Source organism: Lathyrus oleraceus, chromosome 1, assembly GCF_024323335.1.
Source record: "Lathyrus oleraceus cultivar Zhongwan6 chromosome 1, CAAS_Psat_ZW6_1.0, whole genome shotgun sequence".
NCBI lineage: Eukaryota > Viridiplantae > Streptophyta > Magnoliopsida > Fabales > Fabaceae > Lathyrus > Lathyrus oleraceus.
In genome coordinates this window covers 200,612,362-200,628,374 of record NC_066579.1, presented here as the reverse complement: position 1 = coordinate 200,628,374, position 16,013 = coordinate 200,612,362, and the positions used below count along the sequence as shown (strand labels likewise).

At 40.6% G+C, this 16,013-nt stretch overlaps 1 protein-coding gene and 1 non-coding gene across 2 annotated transcripts; one reads left to right on the top strand and one right to left on the bottom strand.

The window, feature by feature from the left end:
* Window positions 1–465: 465 nt before the first annotated feature.
* On the bottom strand, window positions 466–572 carry LOC127117109 (small nucleolar RNA R71). The gene has a single exon (XR_007801869.1). It is a non-coding gene; the product is annotated as a small nucleolar RNA R71 (small nucleolar RNA).
* Window positions 573–14,267: 13,695 nt separating this feature from the next.
* Window positions 14,268–14,939, top strand: LOC127099592 (uncharacterized). The gene has a single exon (XM_051037398.1). The coding sequence runs from the start codon at window positions 14,268–14,270 to the stop codon at window positions 14,937–14,939; it is 672 nt and encodes a 223-aa protein (XP_050893355.1).
* Window positions 14,940–16,013: the final 1,074 nt, after the last annotated feature.

Here is a 16,013-nt window from a genome sequence, read left to right as displayed (position 1 = left end):
AGTTTAAGATTAGTATACCCTCTGGCGGAACCTGAATGTTACGCTCGCGCACGTTTATTCTTTCATAGAATTAAGAGAGCTATGGCCGAAGATCAAAACCTAAGACCTCTTAAAGATTTCGCTCAACCATCTAACGAAGAACCTAGTTCTAGTATAGTAAACCCAATCATCCCAGCCAATAATTTTGAACTTAAACCATCCCTGTTGCAACTAGTGCAACAGAGACAATTCGCGGGTCTCGCTACCGAGAACCCTAACCAACATTTAAAAATATTTCTTCAGTTAGCAGATACTTTTAAAACCAATGGAGCTTCTCCTGAGGCAATACGTTTAAGATTATTCCCTTTTTCCCTCAGAGATAAAGCCCTATCATGGTTAGATTCCCTTCCACCCAATTCCATTACGACTTGGGATAACCTTAGGAGAGTTTTCCTTGCTAGATATTTCCCCCCGATTAAGACCGCCATTCTTCGAAACCATATAACTAGATTTACCCAAAACCAAGGAGAATCGCTGTTCGAAGCTTGGGAGAGATATAAAGAGTTGTTACGAGCATGCCCACATCATGGCTTAGAAAACTGGTTAAACATTCAAACCTTCTATAATGGACTTCATTATAACACGAAGATGACCATCGACGCTGCCGTAGGCGGTGCTCTGATGAACAAACCTTATCCTGAAGCTAGTGCCCTCATCGAAGATATGGCTCAAAACCATCAATCATGGGGAGTCGAACGAGCGACAGTTGAGAAGAAGGAAGCCCAAGGAGGAGTGCATGAACTAAGCTCTATAGACATGATGCAAGCTAAAATGGACGCATTAGCCCTCAAGGTCGAGCATATGTGCATAAACCCGAATACTGTAGCCGCAGTTTCGTCGGATTGTGAGATATGTGGAACCCAAGGACACCAATCTGCAGAATGCAGTCTATTGAACGAAACCCACTCCGAGCAAGTGAACTACACCCAAGGGAACCCATACTCGAATACCTATAACCCTGGATGGAGGAATCACCGAACTTCTCCTATACAAACAATAACCCTATTCAAAATAATGCACCTCCGAGACCTAGTTATCAAGCCCCTAGATCAAATCAACCTATGCAACCTGTACCACCAAAACCAAGCCTTGAGAAAATTATGGAAAATTTTATCACCGTTCAATCCCAACAAAACAAGGAGTTCATGAACCAAAACATTCATGTTAACGAATTGATTACTCAGTTAGGAACCTAGGTTGACCAAATAGTTACTCATAACAAGATGCTTGAAACCCAGATCTCTCAGGTAGCTTTAAACCAAGCCCCTCAGACTACACCTGGAGGACAATTCCCTGGACAACCTCAACAAAATCCGAGAGGACAAGCCAATGCCATTACCGTACGAAGTGGGAACGCTTATGATGAGCCACCAAACCCAAGATTGAGTGAACCCGAAACTTCTAAGGAATGTACCAAACCCCCAGACAAAGTAAAGGAAACAGAGGAATTTGAAAACCAGGAAGGTCGAGAGAAAGGAGAAGAACCTAAAGATAAAATTTACGTACCACCCCCGCCATATAAACCACCTATACCATATCCGCAAAGACTCAAATAAACCCAGATAAATAAACAGTATCAAAAATTTATTAAAGTTATAGAAAAACTTCTTGTAGAAATCCCTTTCACAGAAGCCATCACCCAAATACCTTCTTATGTAAAGTTTCTCAAAGACATCCTTACCAACAAACGTAGACTTGACGATCCGAAGCCTTTGGAATGTAATGCTATTTCCGAGGACAAATTAGCAAAGAAAGATAAAGATCCTGGAAATTTCTCCAGTCCTTGCCTTTTGGGTAATCATGTCATCGAAAAAGCTTTTCTAGACTTAGGAGCTAGTGTGAGCTTAATGCCTCTAGCAGTTTGTGAGATTTTAAACTTAGGAGAATTACAGCCCACTAAGATGTCACTTCAGCTAGCCGATAGATCTGTCAAATATCCGATAGGCATTTTAGAAGATGTTCCTGTTAGGATAGGTCAGTTATTTATCCCTACTATTTTGTTGTCATGGACATCAAAGAGGACAATGATATACCAATCCTTCTAGGTAGACAATTCTTATCGACTGCAGGAGCCATAATAGATGTCAAGAAAGGAAAGTTGACATTTGAGGTAGGTGACGAGAAAATAGAATTTATACTTTCAAAATTTCTTATGGCACCTGTGATGGGAGACTCGTGTTATGCCTTAGATATCATTGATGAATGTGTTAGAGAATTAGAACAAAAAGAAATTATAAAAACAATTAAGTTACCATCAACCCCCATAAAGGAAGATGATGACTTTAAAGAACCTTACATCGATGATAACCTTTATGAATGTTTATCCCTTACCCCAGATCATATGCCATGCCCTAAGAAACCAACCTTAGAACTTAAGGAACTGCCTAAGAACCTGAGATATGAGTTCCTCGATAAAAAGATGAACCACCCAGTTATAGTTAGTGCTACCTTGAGCCAAGAGGAGACGAACCAACTTTTAGACGTTTTACGAAGATATCCCTCAGCCTTAGGATATAATATCTCTGACCTGAAAGGTATAAGTCCATCCGTATGCATGCATCGAATTTCGCTCGAAGAAGATTCAAAACCCTCTAGGGAGCATCAGAGAAGAATAAACCCTATAATGAGTGATGTTGTTAAGAAGGAAGTCTTAAGTTACTTGAGGCAGGTATAATCTACCAGATCTCGGATAGTAAGTGGGTGAGCCCTGTGCATGTAGTACCTAAAAAGGGAGGCATCACGGTCGTGCAAAAAGATAAAGGCGAACATGCAGCAAAACGTTTAGAAGGAGGATGGAGGATGTGTATAGATTTTAGAAAATTAAATAAAGCAACTAGGAAGGATCATTTCCCTTTACCATTTATAGACCAGATGTTGGAGCATCTAGCCAGACACTCTTACTTCTGTTATCTAGATGGATACTCTGGATTCTTCCAAATACCTATCCACCCCGAAGATCAAGAAAAAACTACCTTTACATGCCCTTATGGAACTTTTGCCTACAGACGAATGCCGTTCGGCCTCTGTAATGCTCCAACTACTTTCCAACGCTGCATGATGTCAATCTTTGCAGATTACCTAGATAGTATCATGGAAGTGTTTATGGATGATTTCTCGGTTTACGGATTCGATTTCCACAATTGTCTTGCTAACCTTGAGAAAATCCTAGAGAGATGCATGGAGGTGAACCTCGTACTAAATTGGGAAAAATGTCATTTCATGGTGACCGAAGGAATAGTTTTAGGACATATAGTTTCCGAAAAAGGTATAGAGGTAGATAAAGCTAAAATAGTTATAGAAAACCTAAAACCCCCAAAAACCATCAGAGAAGTCCGAAGCTTTCTTGGACACGCTGGATTCTACCGGCGTTTTATTAAGGACTTCTCTAAAATAATAAAACCCTTAACCTGACTTTTAATGAAAGATGCTGAATTCATTTTCGATGAAAAATGTAATGACGCATTTAATCTTTTAAAGCAAGCATTAGTATCTGCACCCATTATGAAACCACCCGATTGGTCGGAACCTTTTGAGATAATGTGCGATGCTAGTGATTATGCCGTTGGAGCCATTCTAGGACAAAGAAAAGATAAAAAATTACATGCCATTTATTATGCCAGTAGAACCCTAGATGCTGCCCAACTTAGCTACGCAGCAACTGAAAAAGAATTACTCGCTGTAGTTTTCGCTATAGACAAATTTAGATCTTATCTAGTAGGAGAAAAAATTATTATTTACACCGATCATGCTGCCATTCGTTACCTATTAAGTAAAAAAGATGCCAAGCCCAGGTTACTTCGATGGATTCTATTACTACAAGAGTTTGATTTAGATATAAGAGGTAAAAAAGGCACTGAAAATGTAGTAGTCGATCACCTTTCTAGGCTAGAACATCTAAAACCTGAACTAGTACCCATAAATGATGATTTTGCCTATAATAGACTGATCGCTAAAGTAGAAACCATTGAAGATAATAACCTAGATCCTTATGAGAATTCCCAAAATTCCTTAGCAATAAGTAACGTACCTTGGTATGCAGACTTCGTTAATTACCTAGCTGCTGATATAGTACCCCCTGGTCTTGATTACCACCGCAAGAAGAAATTCTTCCACGATGTGAGAAACTTCTATTGGGACGAACCGCTCCTTTTCAAAAGGGGTAAAGATGGCATCTGTCATCGTTGCGTTCCAGAAGAAGAGGTAAATAGTATTATCGAGCATTGTCATTCTGCACCTTATGGTGGACATGCGAGCACCTCTAAGACATACGCCAAGATTCTTCAAGCTGGCCTATTCTGGCCTACCATGTGGTGTGATGTCTATGCTTACATTGTCAAATGTGATAGATGCCAACGCACTGGAAACATTTCAAGACGTGATGAAATGCCTCTAAGAAACATTCAGAAAGTAGAACTCTTTGAAGTATGGGGTATAGATTTCATGGGACCTTTCCCACCATCCTTAGGGAACAGGTATATCTTAGTAGCTGTGGACTATCTGTCTAAGTGGATTGAAGCTATAGCTGCACCCACAAACGACACTAGGGTAGTAATCAAACTATTTAAAAACTATATATTCCCTAGATTTGGAACACCACGTTTAGTCATAAGCGATGGAGGATCACACTTTATATCGAGAATATTTGGAAAACTTTTAAGAAAATATTGAGTTAGGCATAGAGTAGCAACACCCTACCATCCACAGACTAGTGGCCAAGTAGAAGTATCTAATAGGGAGATAAAACAAATCCTAGAGAAAACTGTTTCTATTTCTAGGAGAGACTGGTCTCAGAAGCTTCAAGAAGCATTATGGGCCTATAGAACCGCTTTCAAAACCCCTATAGGAACTACTCCTTATCAACTAGTCTATGGAAAATCCTGTCACTTACCGTTCGAATTAGAGCATAAGGCCTATTGGGCCATTAAAACTTTGAATTTAGATTACCTAGCCGCTGGAGAAAAGCGTACCCTAGACATTCATAAATTAGAAGAACTTAGGCAATCTGCCTACGAGAATGCAAAAATATATAAAGAGAGGACAAAAGCCTATCACAACAAAAGAATAGTAAAGAAAAACTTCAATATAGGCGATTCTGTTCTCCTTTTCAACACTAGGTTACGACTCTTCCCTGGAAAGCTATGTTCAAGATGGACTGGTCCTTTCGAAGTATCCAAGATTCTGAGATCCGGAGCCGTAGAAATCAAGAACGATACCTGTAGTCCATTCATTGTAAATGGACAAAGACTGAAGCTCTACGAAGGAGGAGACATTCCAGCATACTACTCAAGCCACACCCTGATTGATCCACCGATTCCTACTACTACAGGTGTATAAATTCTAATCGTCAAGCTAATGACGTTAAACAAGCGCTGCGTGGGAGGCAACCCATGGATTTTCTTTCATTTTACTTTTTTCGCATTTATTTACATTTATTTTTATTTTTATTTTATTTTATCATATTTTGCATAGAGACTAAAAATTTGAATGGTTTGCATTTTCAGGATCACTTTCTTAACTTTTACAGGATGTAGGGTTTCGATGACATGCACGTGGCCTATAGAGATAATGCTCAGAGGGAGCGCTACATTGCTTTGTATCAGGGCCCTATGACACCCACACGTTACCCTGATCAGCATTGTATGGAGGCACTGGGTATCGAGCCTAGCATCCGATTCCTTAGCCACCAGCTTCACTGGGACGAGTTTGCTGATGACTTGAGTAACACATATAGGAACCTGACTTTGGAGTTCCTGAGTTCATTCGACTATGACCCATATTCTGGACCAGATGGGTATGCTGCCTTCAGGCTTTTTGGAGTTGAGTACTCCTTCAGCCAGAAAGAGTTCGGCGACCTGTTGGGTTTCCAGACCACTCCTGATGCTATCCCGGAGACACCTATGGGATATTTCCTGGGTAAGGAAGTGGAGAAGTTTTGGAGTGATATATCAGGTGGCGGAAGCCAAGATCCATCTACGCAACTATCTTATGTCATACATAACCCAACCTTCAGATATTTTCAGATGATATTAGCACATTCCTTCCTGGGAAGACCGGATGCAGAGACACTACTGAGTGAAGAGGAGATCTTCCTATTATTTTGTGCATCCCAGTCTCGCCCAGTAGCATGTGGGAACTTTTTATTAGATAATCTCAATGGTATCTCCAGATCCACCGAAGGAGTCATCCATGTTGGTGGAATCATCACACAGATTGCTGTCGCTTTAGGTCTGTCTCGCAAGCTGTCACATCTTCGGATCTACTGTGGATACACTACCATGGACATCGATTTCTGTTTGACCAGAGGATTGATGAGGAGAGCCTCTTTCCACCCATGTCAGTTCTGATTGCTAGTCGACAGTGAGGCTATCCATTATTTCACACTGCCAGACTCTATGATGACCACTGTGCATGATCCAGCGAATTGGAGTTATGCTCTAGAGGGCTAGGGAGAGACCGTCGAGGCACCGAGATCACCACCCGTTGCTGAATACACGCCTACACCACCATCTCCTAGAATCACTGTTTTCTCTAATAATCGTTCATTGCAGACACCCGACATACGCACCCAGATTGCTGAGTGCCGTAGAGAGATTGCAGAGCTTAGACAGGAAATGGCGGACCTAACTTTACAGATGGGAGTGTCTGATCTCACCCATGCTACTGAAGCCGATTGTCTATATCAGAAGATCGCAGAGCTCAGGCAGGAGATAGCCGTGCTCCGTGGATCCACTCAGGCAGACAACACCCCTACTACCTGATCTCACCATTTCATTTCATTTTATTTCTCTTTTATATATTTCTCGTATTTGCATTACTCATTTTATATTATCGCATTTGGAATATTATATAAACTACTACTATACATTAGTATTTCTATTTTCATCTATATATGTTTTATATTTATTTTATTTGCATTTTAATTTTTCAGTTATTTATTTATTTATATTTAATTTCTGTTTTTGTTTTTGTTTCACTTTCACTTTTTATTTTCGTTTTTACTTTTATAAAATTATGCAAGTCAAAGAAACTAGGAGAATCACAAGACAAATGCTATCCAGACCCCTCAAAGCCAAAAGACAAGAGAAGCCCAAACCAAAGGACCAAAATCTGGCCCAGCCAGATTTTGCCTTGTGGCGCCCGCCATAGGACCTGTGGCGCCCGCCACAGCGTCTGTAAATGGTCGGGGCATACCCATTTTCTTCACCATTTTTGCAACTTACAACTTCCCAAACCCATTTTTTCACCTTGGAAAAACATCCTTGAACCCACAAAAAGCTCATACTTTCCTAACCACCACACCACACAAATCATTATTCCACTTTCCATTTTCAATTTCATTCGTCGGATTTTGTAAAAATCCAACCTTTTCACCAACCACTTCATCTTCTTCATTCACTTTTCAAGAGCATTCAAATGGAGTTTAACGGATTCATTCTTCGAGGAGGGAAACCGGGGGATAGACAAAGAAAAATTATTGAACGGTTGCAAAATCGGGAAATCCTCCCGACAAGGTATGTTGATGAAAATTGTCTCTACACTTTAGGTATCTACCATAGCATTTTCCATTTATTAGATAACTTAGGTTTGCATAATTTCTTTACCAACAAAGAACCCACCTATAAGCGGTTGACAATCGAATTTTTAAGTTCCTTAATTTATATTGTCAACCCTAACACTGCTAGCACAGTCGGTACTGTGAAATTTAGAATGTTTGCTGTTGAATACGAGTTCAGTACCGACGAACTAGCCAGCCTGTTAGGGATCCCTCATGGGGAAGGTGCTATTTGTGAGGCCCCTTTGGATTCCGAATGGTCTGTTGAGGTATTTTCCTTCTGGGAGCGTTTATCAAACACTTCCATAAACTCTTTTGAAGGAGTTCTTGCCTCAACTATCCATAACCCGACCATCAGAGTTTTTAGATATCTGTTGGCATGCACTATTTTTGGCTGGGAGAATCCAAATAAGGTTAATGCTAGAGAGCTTCTATATTTGCAAGGAAGCCTCACAAATAGGCGAATTAATTCGGTTCCGTTCATGCTCTCCCATATGATTTTAACTCTGAATAAGGCGGGACCGATTTCTTTTGGTGGATTGATTACGTCTATTGCTCGGGCACTAAACCTGAATAATGAGATAGCTACCCTAAACCCCTTACCTCCACGCACAATTAACTTAAAATTTCTGAGAGACATGAAATTGTGCCGTTCAAGGAGAGAAGGAGGTTATACACTTATGGTTCATGGTGTAGCCATCCCATCTATTGTCCTACCTTGCACTAGACGTACAAATATACGTGATGAGAGGAATTGGACCTACGATTTAGATGCTCCACCTGTTTTGGGTCCTCTTCCTCCTAACATTTCTGATGAGGCGGGACATGACACTAATGATGAATATGATCGGAGAGAGAGATCTCCCGTACCCCATGTGTCCTCCCATCATCCTTCACCACCACACACCGCACCATCTTCTTCTTCTACAGGTACCACTCCTGGCTTCTATATTACAGAGGAGATGTGGTGTGACCACATGGCTAGAGAGAAGAGGCAAGATGACCTACTCTCTACCATCCAGCAACAAATGGCGAACAACATGAGCTTTATGCAAGAGTCGCAGCGGAGGACAGACAGGTCCTGCGACACTGTTCTACAGTCTCTGCTTACGATAACAAATACGCAAGCCCGTCAGCAACAACACAACCAGCGACACATGGCACTCATCGAAGCTACTCAAGGTTCCATTCTAGGTAAACTTCGAGAGGTGAGGACCACTCAGGATGCCCTACAGGCGAGGATGGATCAGAGAGACCGTCGTCGTACCCGATCCCGTCGTCCACCTCAGGATGGCGAGGGAACTAGTGGTCAGCAATAGGTTGCCAGGTAACCCTTCCTTATCTTATTTCGAAACATTAGGGACAATGTTCGATTTAAGTGTGGGAAGAGTCTCTATCATCTTTTCTTTATTGTTTTCTCGCTTTTCCTTTATCGTTTTTGTTTACTGTTTTTAGATAGCTTATTCCCTTTTAGTCGTTTATTTTGCTTTTTAGTATAATGCATGAGTCTGACGAGTCACCGAATATAGTAAATCTTTAGTACAATCCTACCTCCCCATACCTTTAGCCCCACCAAAAAAAAAAATTGCAAAAGAAAACAGTGTTATTCCGAAAGTTTTCAGGTTTTAAGGACATGTTTTGAGTAAGGATGCGGTGACTTGGGAGAACTTTGCGAAACATCAGTATTATTTTAGCACCATAGACTTCGTAAATATAGGAACCATTCCCGAAACCCCATATACCATGGCCTTAATCATCATTTCCGTATAAGTCCTCAGTAGTTTATCTTAGCAGTCAACTCCGGCCTACACATCCTCTACGTAGGGGACCGATGCAAATAAGTGAATGATCCAGAAAAACAAAAAAATAAAAGAAAGCAAAAAGGCAACTCCGGTATAGGTGACCCTCACAAAGTCATTTAAACCAAAGGATTGTAAAAATTTCTAGAAAAAGAAAAAGAAAAAGAAAAAGAAAAAGAAAGAAACTCACCCACTGTTGGTTGGTTCAGAGGTATCTGGCACTGAACTCGGTAGGGCGGATTACGATCCGATCCCCCACAACTACTGATGGGTCCAATAAAAGGGTTTACACATATTTATGTGCCAGAAAACCCATGCTCAGATCATAATCACTAACAGGCCACTCTACTATGAAGCATGTACGGATAACGGGCTTAATGTGATTGCGCCTGAATGAAAAGGACACGAAAAGAGATGAAGAGGCAGGCCTAGGTATTGTGGGATAATATGGGTTGGTTAATATAGGAATGGAGTTTATGTCCGTATTTGCGGATTAGTGTCATCATGATACCCTTAATTCACTCAGTTAGTACCTATCACTGCATCCCAACTTGAACTTAGAATTTTTACCTGAAGCATTCATTTTCACCCGTTTTTCTTTTATGAGCATTTTAATGTTTTGCTTGAGGACAAGCAAAGGTTTAAGTGTGGGAGAGTTTGATAACACTGAAATTTACGTATTTTCGTCTCCGATTTCACATGCATTCTAGTTTTTTTATTGTCATTTTGTTGTGTTATTACTGTGTTTTCCTTTGTTTTCAGGTTTTTACTTTAATAGGAGCCCCGATCGAGAAAAGGAGTGAAAAAGGGCTAAAAACCCTAAAATTCAGCATTTTGTTCTTGTGGCCTACCCCATGGCTGGCGCCATAGACCCTGCCATGACGTGTCAATTTCAACTTCCATCAACTCCCACGTTTTCCCACTACTTCCACTAAGGCGCCCCATATTGTGCTTGTGGCGGGCGCCACAAGAGGAAAAACGGTTCCCTCCTATTTTCAAGTTGAAGGGAATCCAAGTCATTTCCATTTTTTTACTTGCTTATAAATAGAAACGCGAATTCACTTTTACAATCATCCAAACTTAGAGCAGAGGCAAACTCAGAAGCAACTTTGTTTCACTTAGGCATATATTCAGTATTTTATAGTGGTAATCGCTTCGCATTGGAGTGTTACTACAATTGTGTAATCAAGTGTGTGATAGAGTCTGTAATCGAGTTTGGAGTACTTTGGAAGGAAGTTAATCCTGCCGCCATTTTCATTTCCGCATTGCAATTTACTCAGCCCTCCGATTGGAGCAGGTTTTTATTACTCGCCTTTACTTTATTTATTTCCCGCACTCGCTTTTACTTTATTTATTTCCCGCACTCAATTTAAATTATTTATTTCCCGCACTCGCTTTAAATTATTTATTTCCTCGCACTCGCTTTAAATTATTTATTTCTCTCACTCGCTTTAAATTATTTATTTCTCGCACTCGCTTTAAATTATTTACTTTCCGCACTCGCACTACTTTTATTTACTTTAATGCACTTTTACTTTACCATGTCTAACTAAATCTAAAAGGTTAGAATGTAAGGATCGTAATTGAACCAGTAATCCGTACAATTGTTCGTAGGAATACTTTACTTTTCATTGCACACCACAAATACACCTATTTCGATTGCCTTTGATAAACACCATAACAACAGATAACGATAGCTTCACATTTGGTCTCTGTGGATTCGACAATCTTTTATATTACTCTGACGCGTTCATATACTTGCGAAAAACACCGCATCATGAACCAACAATCAATATTACAGGTACCGGAGGTATGACTCGGAGTGGTCGTATCTTTGCTCCCGCTCCTCCTCTAGAGAAAGATAATGTCGAGGCAGTTGCGAAAAGCAAAGGAAAGCAGGCTGTTAATACTAGTCAGGGGCAGGTCCCTCCTCAAAATAAGTCCGTGCCAGAAGATGTTGAAGATTTTCTCCGAATTATAAAGAGATGTGATGGCAAGTTGGTGGACCAGCTTAATCAGACACCCTTGAAAATTTCCATTCTATCTCTATTGCTGTGTTCTGAAGCACATAGAGATGCTCTAATAAAATTCATTTGTGAGACTCACGTACCTTAGAAGATTACCATGAATCAGTTCGAGGGGATAGTAGTCAATATTACCGCTAGTAGCCATCTTGGGTTCTGTGACAACGATCTGTCTCTAGAAGGGAAATCTCATAGCAAGGCTCTTCATATCTCCATCGAGTGTGCTGACACGATTATGTCTAAAGTGTTGGTGGATACAGTGTCCTCTCTGAATGTGCTTCCTAATAATTCTTTGACCAAGTTGACTATAGAGGGCTTGTTGATGAAACCGAGTACGTTGGTGGTCAGAGCTTTTGATGGTTCTCGAAGGACAGTGGTGGGAGAAGTGGACTTACCCATCAAGGTGGGGCCTTACACTTTCTTCACTACTTTCTTTGTGATGGATATATTTCCGGCTTACATCTACCTACTTGGTCGTCCGTGGGTACATTCGGTTGGGGCAGTTACCTATACCCTCCATCATAAGTTGAAGTTCACCGTCAATGGCAAAATGATTACAATAGATGGAGAGGAAAATGTATTGGTCAGTCAGCTGTCATCATTCATATACATAGAAGTGGGTGGGGAAATTCATGAAACCTCATTTCAGGCTTTTGAGATCGTTAATGTGCTGATGGCTCCACTCTATGACAAAGGGTCCAAGAAGTTTGAACTACCCATGTCCTCCTTAAAAGATGTCAAGACTGTGATAGAAGCTGGACACCCCGAAGGTTGGGGAAGAGTGCTCGAGCTTCCTGTCAACAGAGATAAATCTGGGCTGGGGTATCAACCACGACAGATAACACAAGGGATAAATCAGAAGACTGCCAAGGGGAAAAATCCCTCCCATTCTAGAGACGTTCGTTAGTGATGGACACCCGTTCGAAGGACATATCTCTCTTGTGTATGATGACGCCAGTACAACTGATGCAAATTGCTTTGTGTGGAAAAAGGCTCCTAGCCAAGAACTTAGTAACTGGACTTCTGTGGATGTTCCTCAAGTTATGATGATGAAAAAATAATTTTCTTGTTTTTCCTTTCAAAAACCCTAAGCTCTGGCCAAAGCATAGGGGAAATTGTAGGGCCCCCATTTTTCTAAACTACGTTTATCATAAATAAATGAGCATTTCACATTCAATTATGTTCCCTGCCTTTCATTTTTTCTGTTTTAAAAATACGGTAATGTTTCATCTTTTCATTTTCTATCATTCTAAAAAAGAGCATGAATCACCATTCGTGCAGATCCAAATCGGATTCTCTTGATAATGGTACTACTATGGCTCATTATGACTTTGAAAATCCAATTTACCACGCCGATGAAGCTGGTGAGGAAGATTGTGATCTTCCCGAAGAGTTGGCCAGACTATTGGAACAAGAGTCAAAGTTCATTCAACCGTACCAAGACCTGCTGGAAGTGATCCATCTCGGATCTAAGGATTGTAAGAAAGAAGTGAAGATAGGCGTTGCCTTAGATGAGGATGTCAAGAAGGGGTTGATTGAATTGTTGCACGAATATTTTGATGTGTTCGCTTGGTCATACCAAGATATGCCTGGGTTGGATACATATATTGTAGTGCACCGGTTTCCACTCAAAGATGAATGTCCTCCTGTAAAGTAGAAACTGAGAAGAACTCGACCTGATATGGCTATCAAGATAAAAGACGAGGTTCAGAAACAGTTCGACGCCGGTTTCTTAGCAGTATCTAACTATCCCTAATGGGTTGTAAACATTGTGCTAGTGCCTAAGAAAGACGATAAGGTACAAATGTGTGTTGATTACAGGGACTTGAATAGAGCAAGCCCAAAAGATGATTTTCCGCTCCCGCATATTGATGTGTTGGTGAATAATACTGCTCAGCCCTCAATATTCTCGTTCATGGATGGTTTTTCTGGCTATAATCAGATAAAGATGGATCCAGAAGACATGGAAAAAACTACCTTTGTTACCCCCTATGGAACATTCTGTTACAAGGTCATGCCTTTCGGACTAAAGTATGCTGGTGCAACATATCAAAGGGCAATGGTGACTCTCTTTCGTGATACAATTCATAAAGAGATTGAGGTGTATGTCGACGATATGATTGCAAATTCTCAAATAGAAGAGGACCACCTAGTTCATCTATCGAAGTTGTTTGAATGGCTGAGGAAATTCAGGCTGAGATTAAATCCAAACAAATGCACTTTCGGGGTAAGATCCGGAAAACTGCTAAGTTTTATCGTGAGCCAGCGTGGGATTGAAGTCGATCTTGATAAAGTCAAAGCAATACAGAATATGCCAGCTCCAAAAACAGAGAAAGAGGTTTTGGTTTTTTTGGGAGGTTGAACTACATAGCTAGATTCATCTCACACCTCACAGCTACGTGTGAGCCCATCTTCAAATTACTCTGCAAAGGTCAAACCGTTGAATGGAATGAAAATTTCCAGAACGCATTTGAAAGAATAAAAGAATATTTGCAAGAACCTCTGATCTTAATACCTCCAGTGCCAGACACACCTCTTATTATGTACATGACCGTTCTTGATGAATCCATGGGTTGTGTTCTTAGGCAACATGACGAAACAGGTAGAAAAGAACACACCATCTATTACTTGAGTAAGAAGTTAATAGATTACGAGAAGAGGTATACACTATTGGAGAAAACATGTTGTGCACTTGCTTGGGCCGCTAAACGCTTAAGACAATACATGTTGACGCATACGACATTATTGATCTCTTAGATTGATCCCATCAAGTACATATTTGAAAAGCCTGCTCTTGCAGAAAGGGTTACCCGTTGGCAGATGGTCTTAACACAATATGATATCTAGTATGTCATGCAGAAAGCTATCAAGGGTAGTGTACTCTCTGACTATTTGGCACATCAACCTGTGGAAGACTATCAACCCATGAAATTCGACTTCCCCGACGAAGATATCTTGTTCATTAGAAAATGCAATATTACAGGCTCTAAGGAAGGCCCCGAACCAGGATCGCGATGGACGCTCGTGTTCGACAGTGCTTCCAATGCTCATGGCCATGGGTGTAGGTGCAATGATCACTTCTCCAACAGGATTCCATCTTCCATTTACCGCAAGACCCGTGACCACAAGCTAATTCCTTATAGAGAACATGTCATGAAGTTTATTCCCTACTTTGATGGAATCACTTTTCATCATATTCCGAGGGATGAGAATCAGTTGGCCAATGCTCTTGCTACTTTGTCATCCATGTTCAAAATACAGTGGACGAATCAAGCTCCATCCATCAATGTTGAGCTCCTAGATGAACCCGTCTATTATCTGGAAGCTGAAGAGGAATCATATGGAAAGCCTTGGTTCTATGACAGCAAGAGGTATGTTGAGAAGCAGGTGTACCCAGAGAATACATCTATTACAGATTTGAAAGCCTTGAGGAAGCTAGCCTCCAGTTTCTTCGTAAGTGGGGGAGTGTTGTATAAGCGGAGTTATGATTCGATCTTGCTTAGATGTGTGGATAGATGTACATGAAGGTTCCTTTGGAACACATACGGGAGGACATGCGATGTCTAAAAAGATTCTAAAAGCAGGATACTATTGGTTGACCATAGAAATGGATTGTTTTCGTCATGTGCATACTTGTCACAAGTGCCATATCTACGCTGACAAAATACATGTGCCTCCGGTACCAATGAATATAACCTCATCTCCATGGCCTTTTGCAATTTGGGGCATTGATGTGATCGGACATATTGAACCCACCGCTTCGAATGGACATCGGTTTATTTTGGTCGCCCTAGACTACTTCACTAAGTGGGTAAAGGCAACGTCGTATACTAATGTAACAAAATAGGTGGTTGCCCGCTCTTTGAAGAGAGACATCATTTTCCGTTATAGGATCCCCAACAAAATCATTACTAATAATGGCTCGAATCTGAATAACAAGATGATGAAGGAGTTGTGCAAAGATTTCAAAATCGAACATCATAATTCCTCGTGTAAGACCCCAATTTTGTCCCTAAGATCCCTCATGGCATCATAACATTGCATTGCATAACCTCAAGGATCATTGAGCATCTTGGTTCCTTTTCCCTTTGGGTGGGACTCTTTGTGAGTGGTTTGAGATCACCAAGCATGCTTGAATTGTACACCATTGCTTTTCTTATTTTGTTTACTAACCAAAAGCACAAAAATATGTCACTAACATCTTTTGTTTGTAGCTTGAACAATCAACAAGATTCAAAAGCTTCTAGAAGGTCCTTGATGCAATGACATGGCCAAGAGAAGATGAAAGCAAGAATGGTAATGGTTCCCAAAGCTCTCATCCATCAAATATGCCTCCTTAGTATCTCAATTCATCATTTTTGATCAAAGAAAATCATAGGATTTGAGGTTTGTTCCACAGAGAAACCCTAATTCACCTGTGTACAACAATGCCTTGCTCTTGAAGCAACCTCAGCCCATGATCAAATACAGTCAAGGGAAGTTCTTTAACTCATCATTTCATGCATATTTGAACTTATTTGAGTGTCCTCAATCATCAATTCATCAAGGTATGAGTTGTGAACTTGAAAAGTTGATCAGTCAATTCATCTGACTATTTGG

What these genes read in the sequence shown, in the direction of transcription:
- LOC127099592 (XM_051037398.1), top strand. Translation starts at nt 14,268, where the DNA reads ATGCAGAAAGCTATCAAGGGTAGTGTACTCTCTGACTATTTGGCACAT.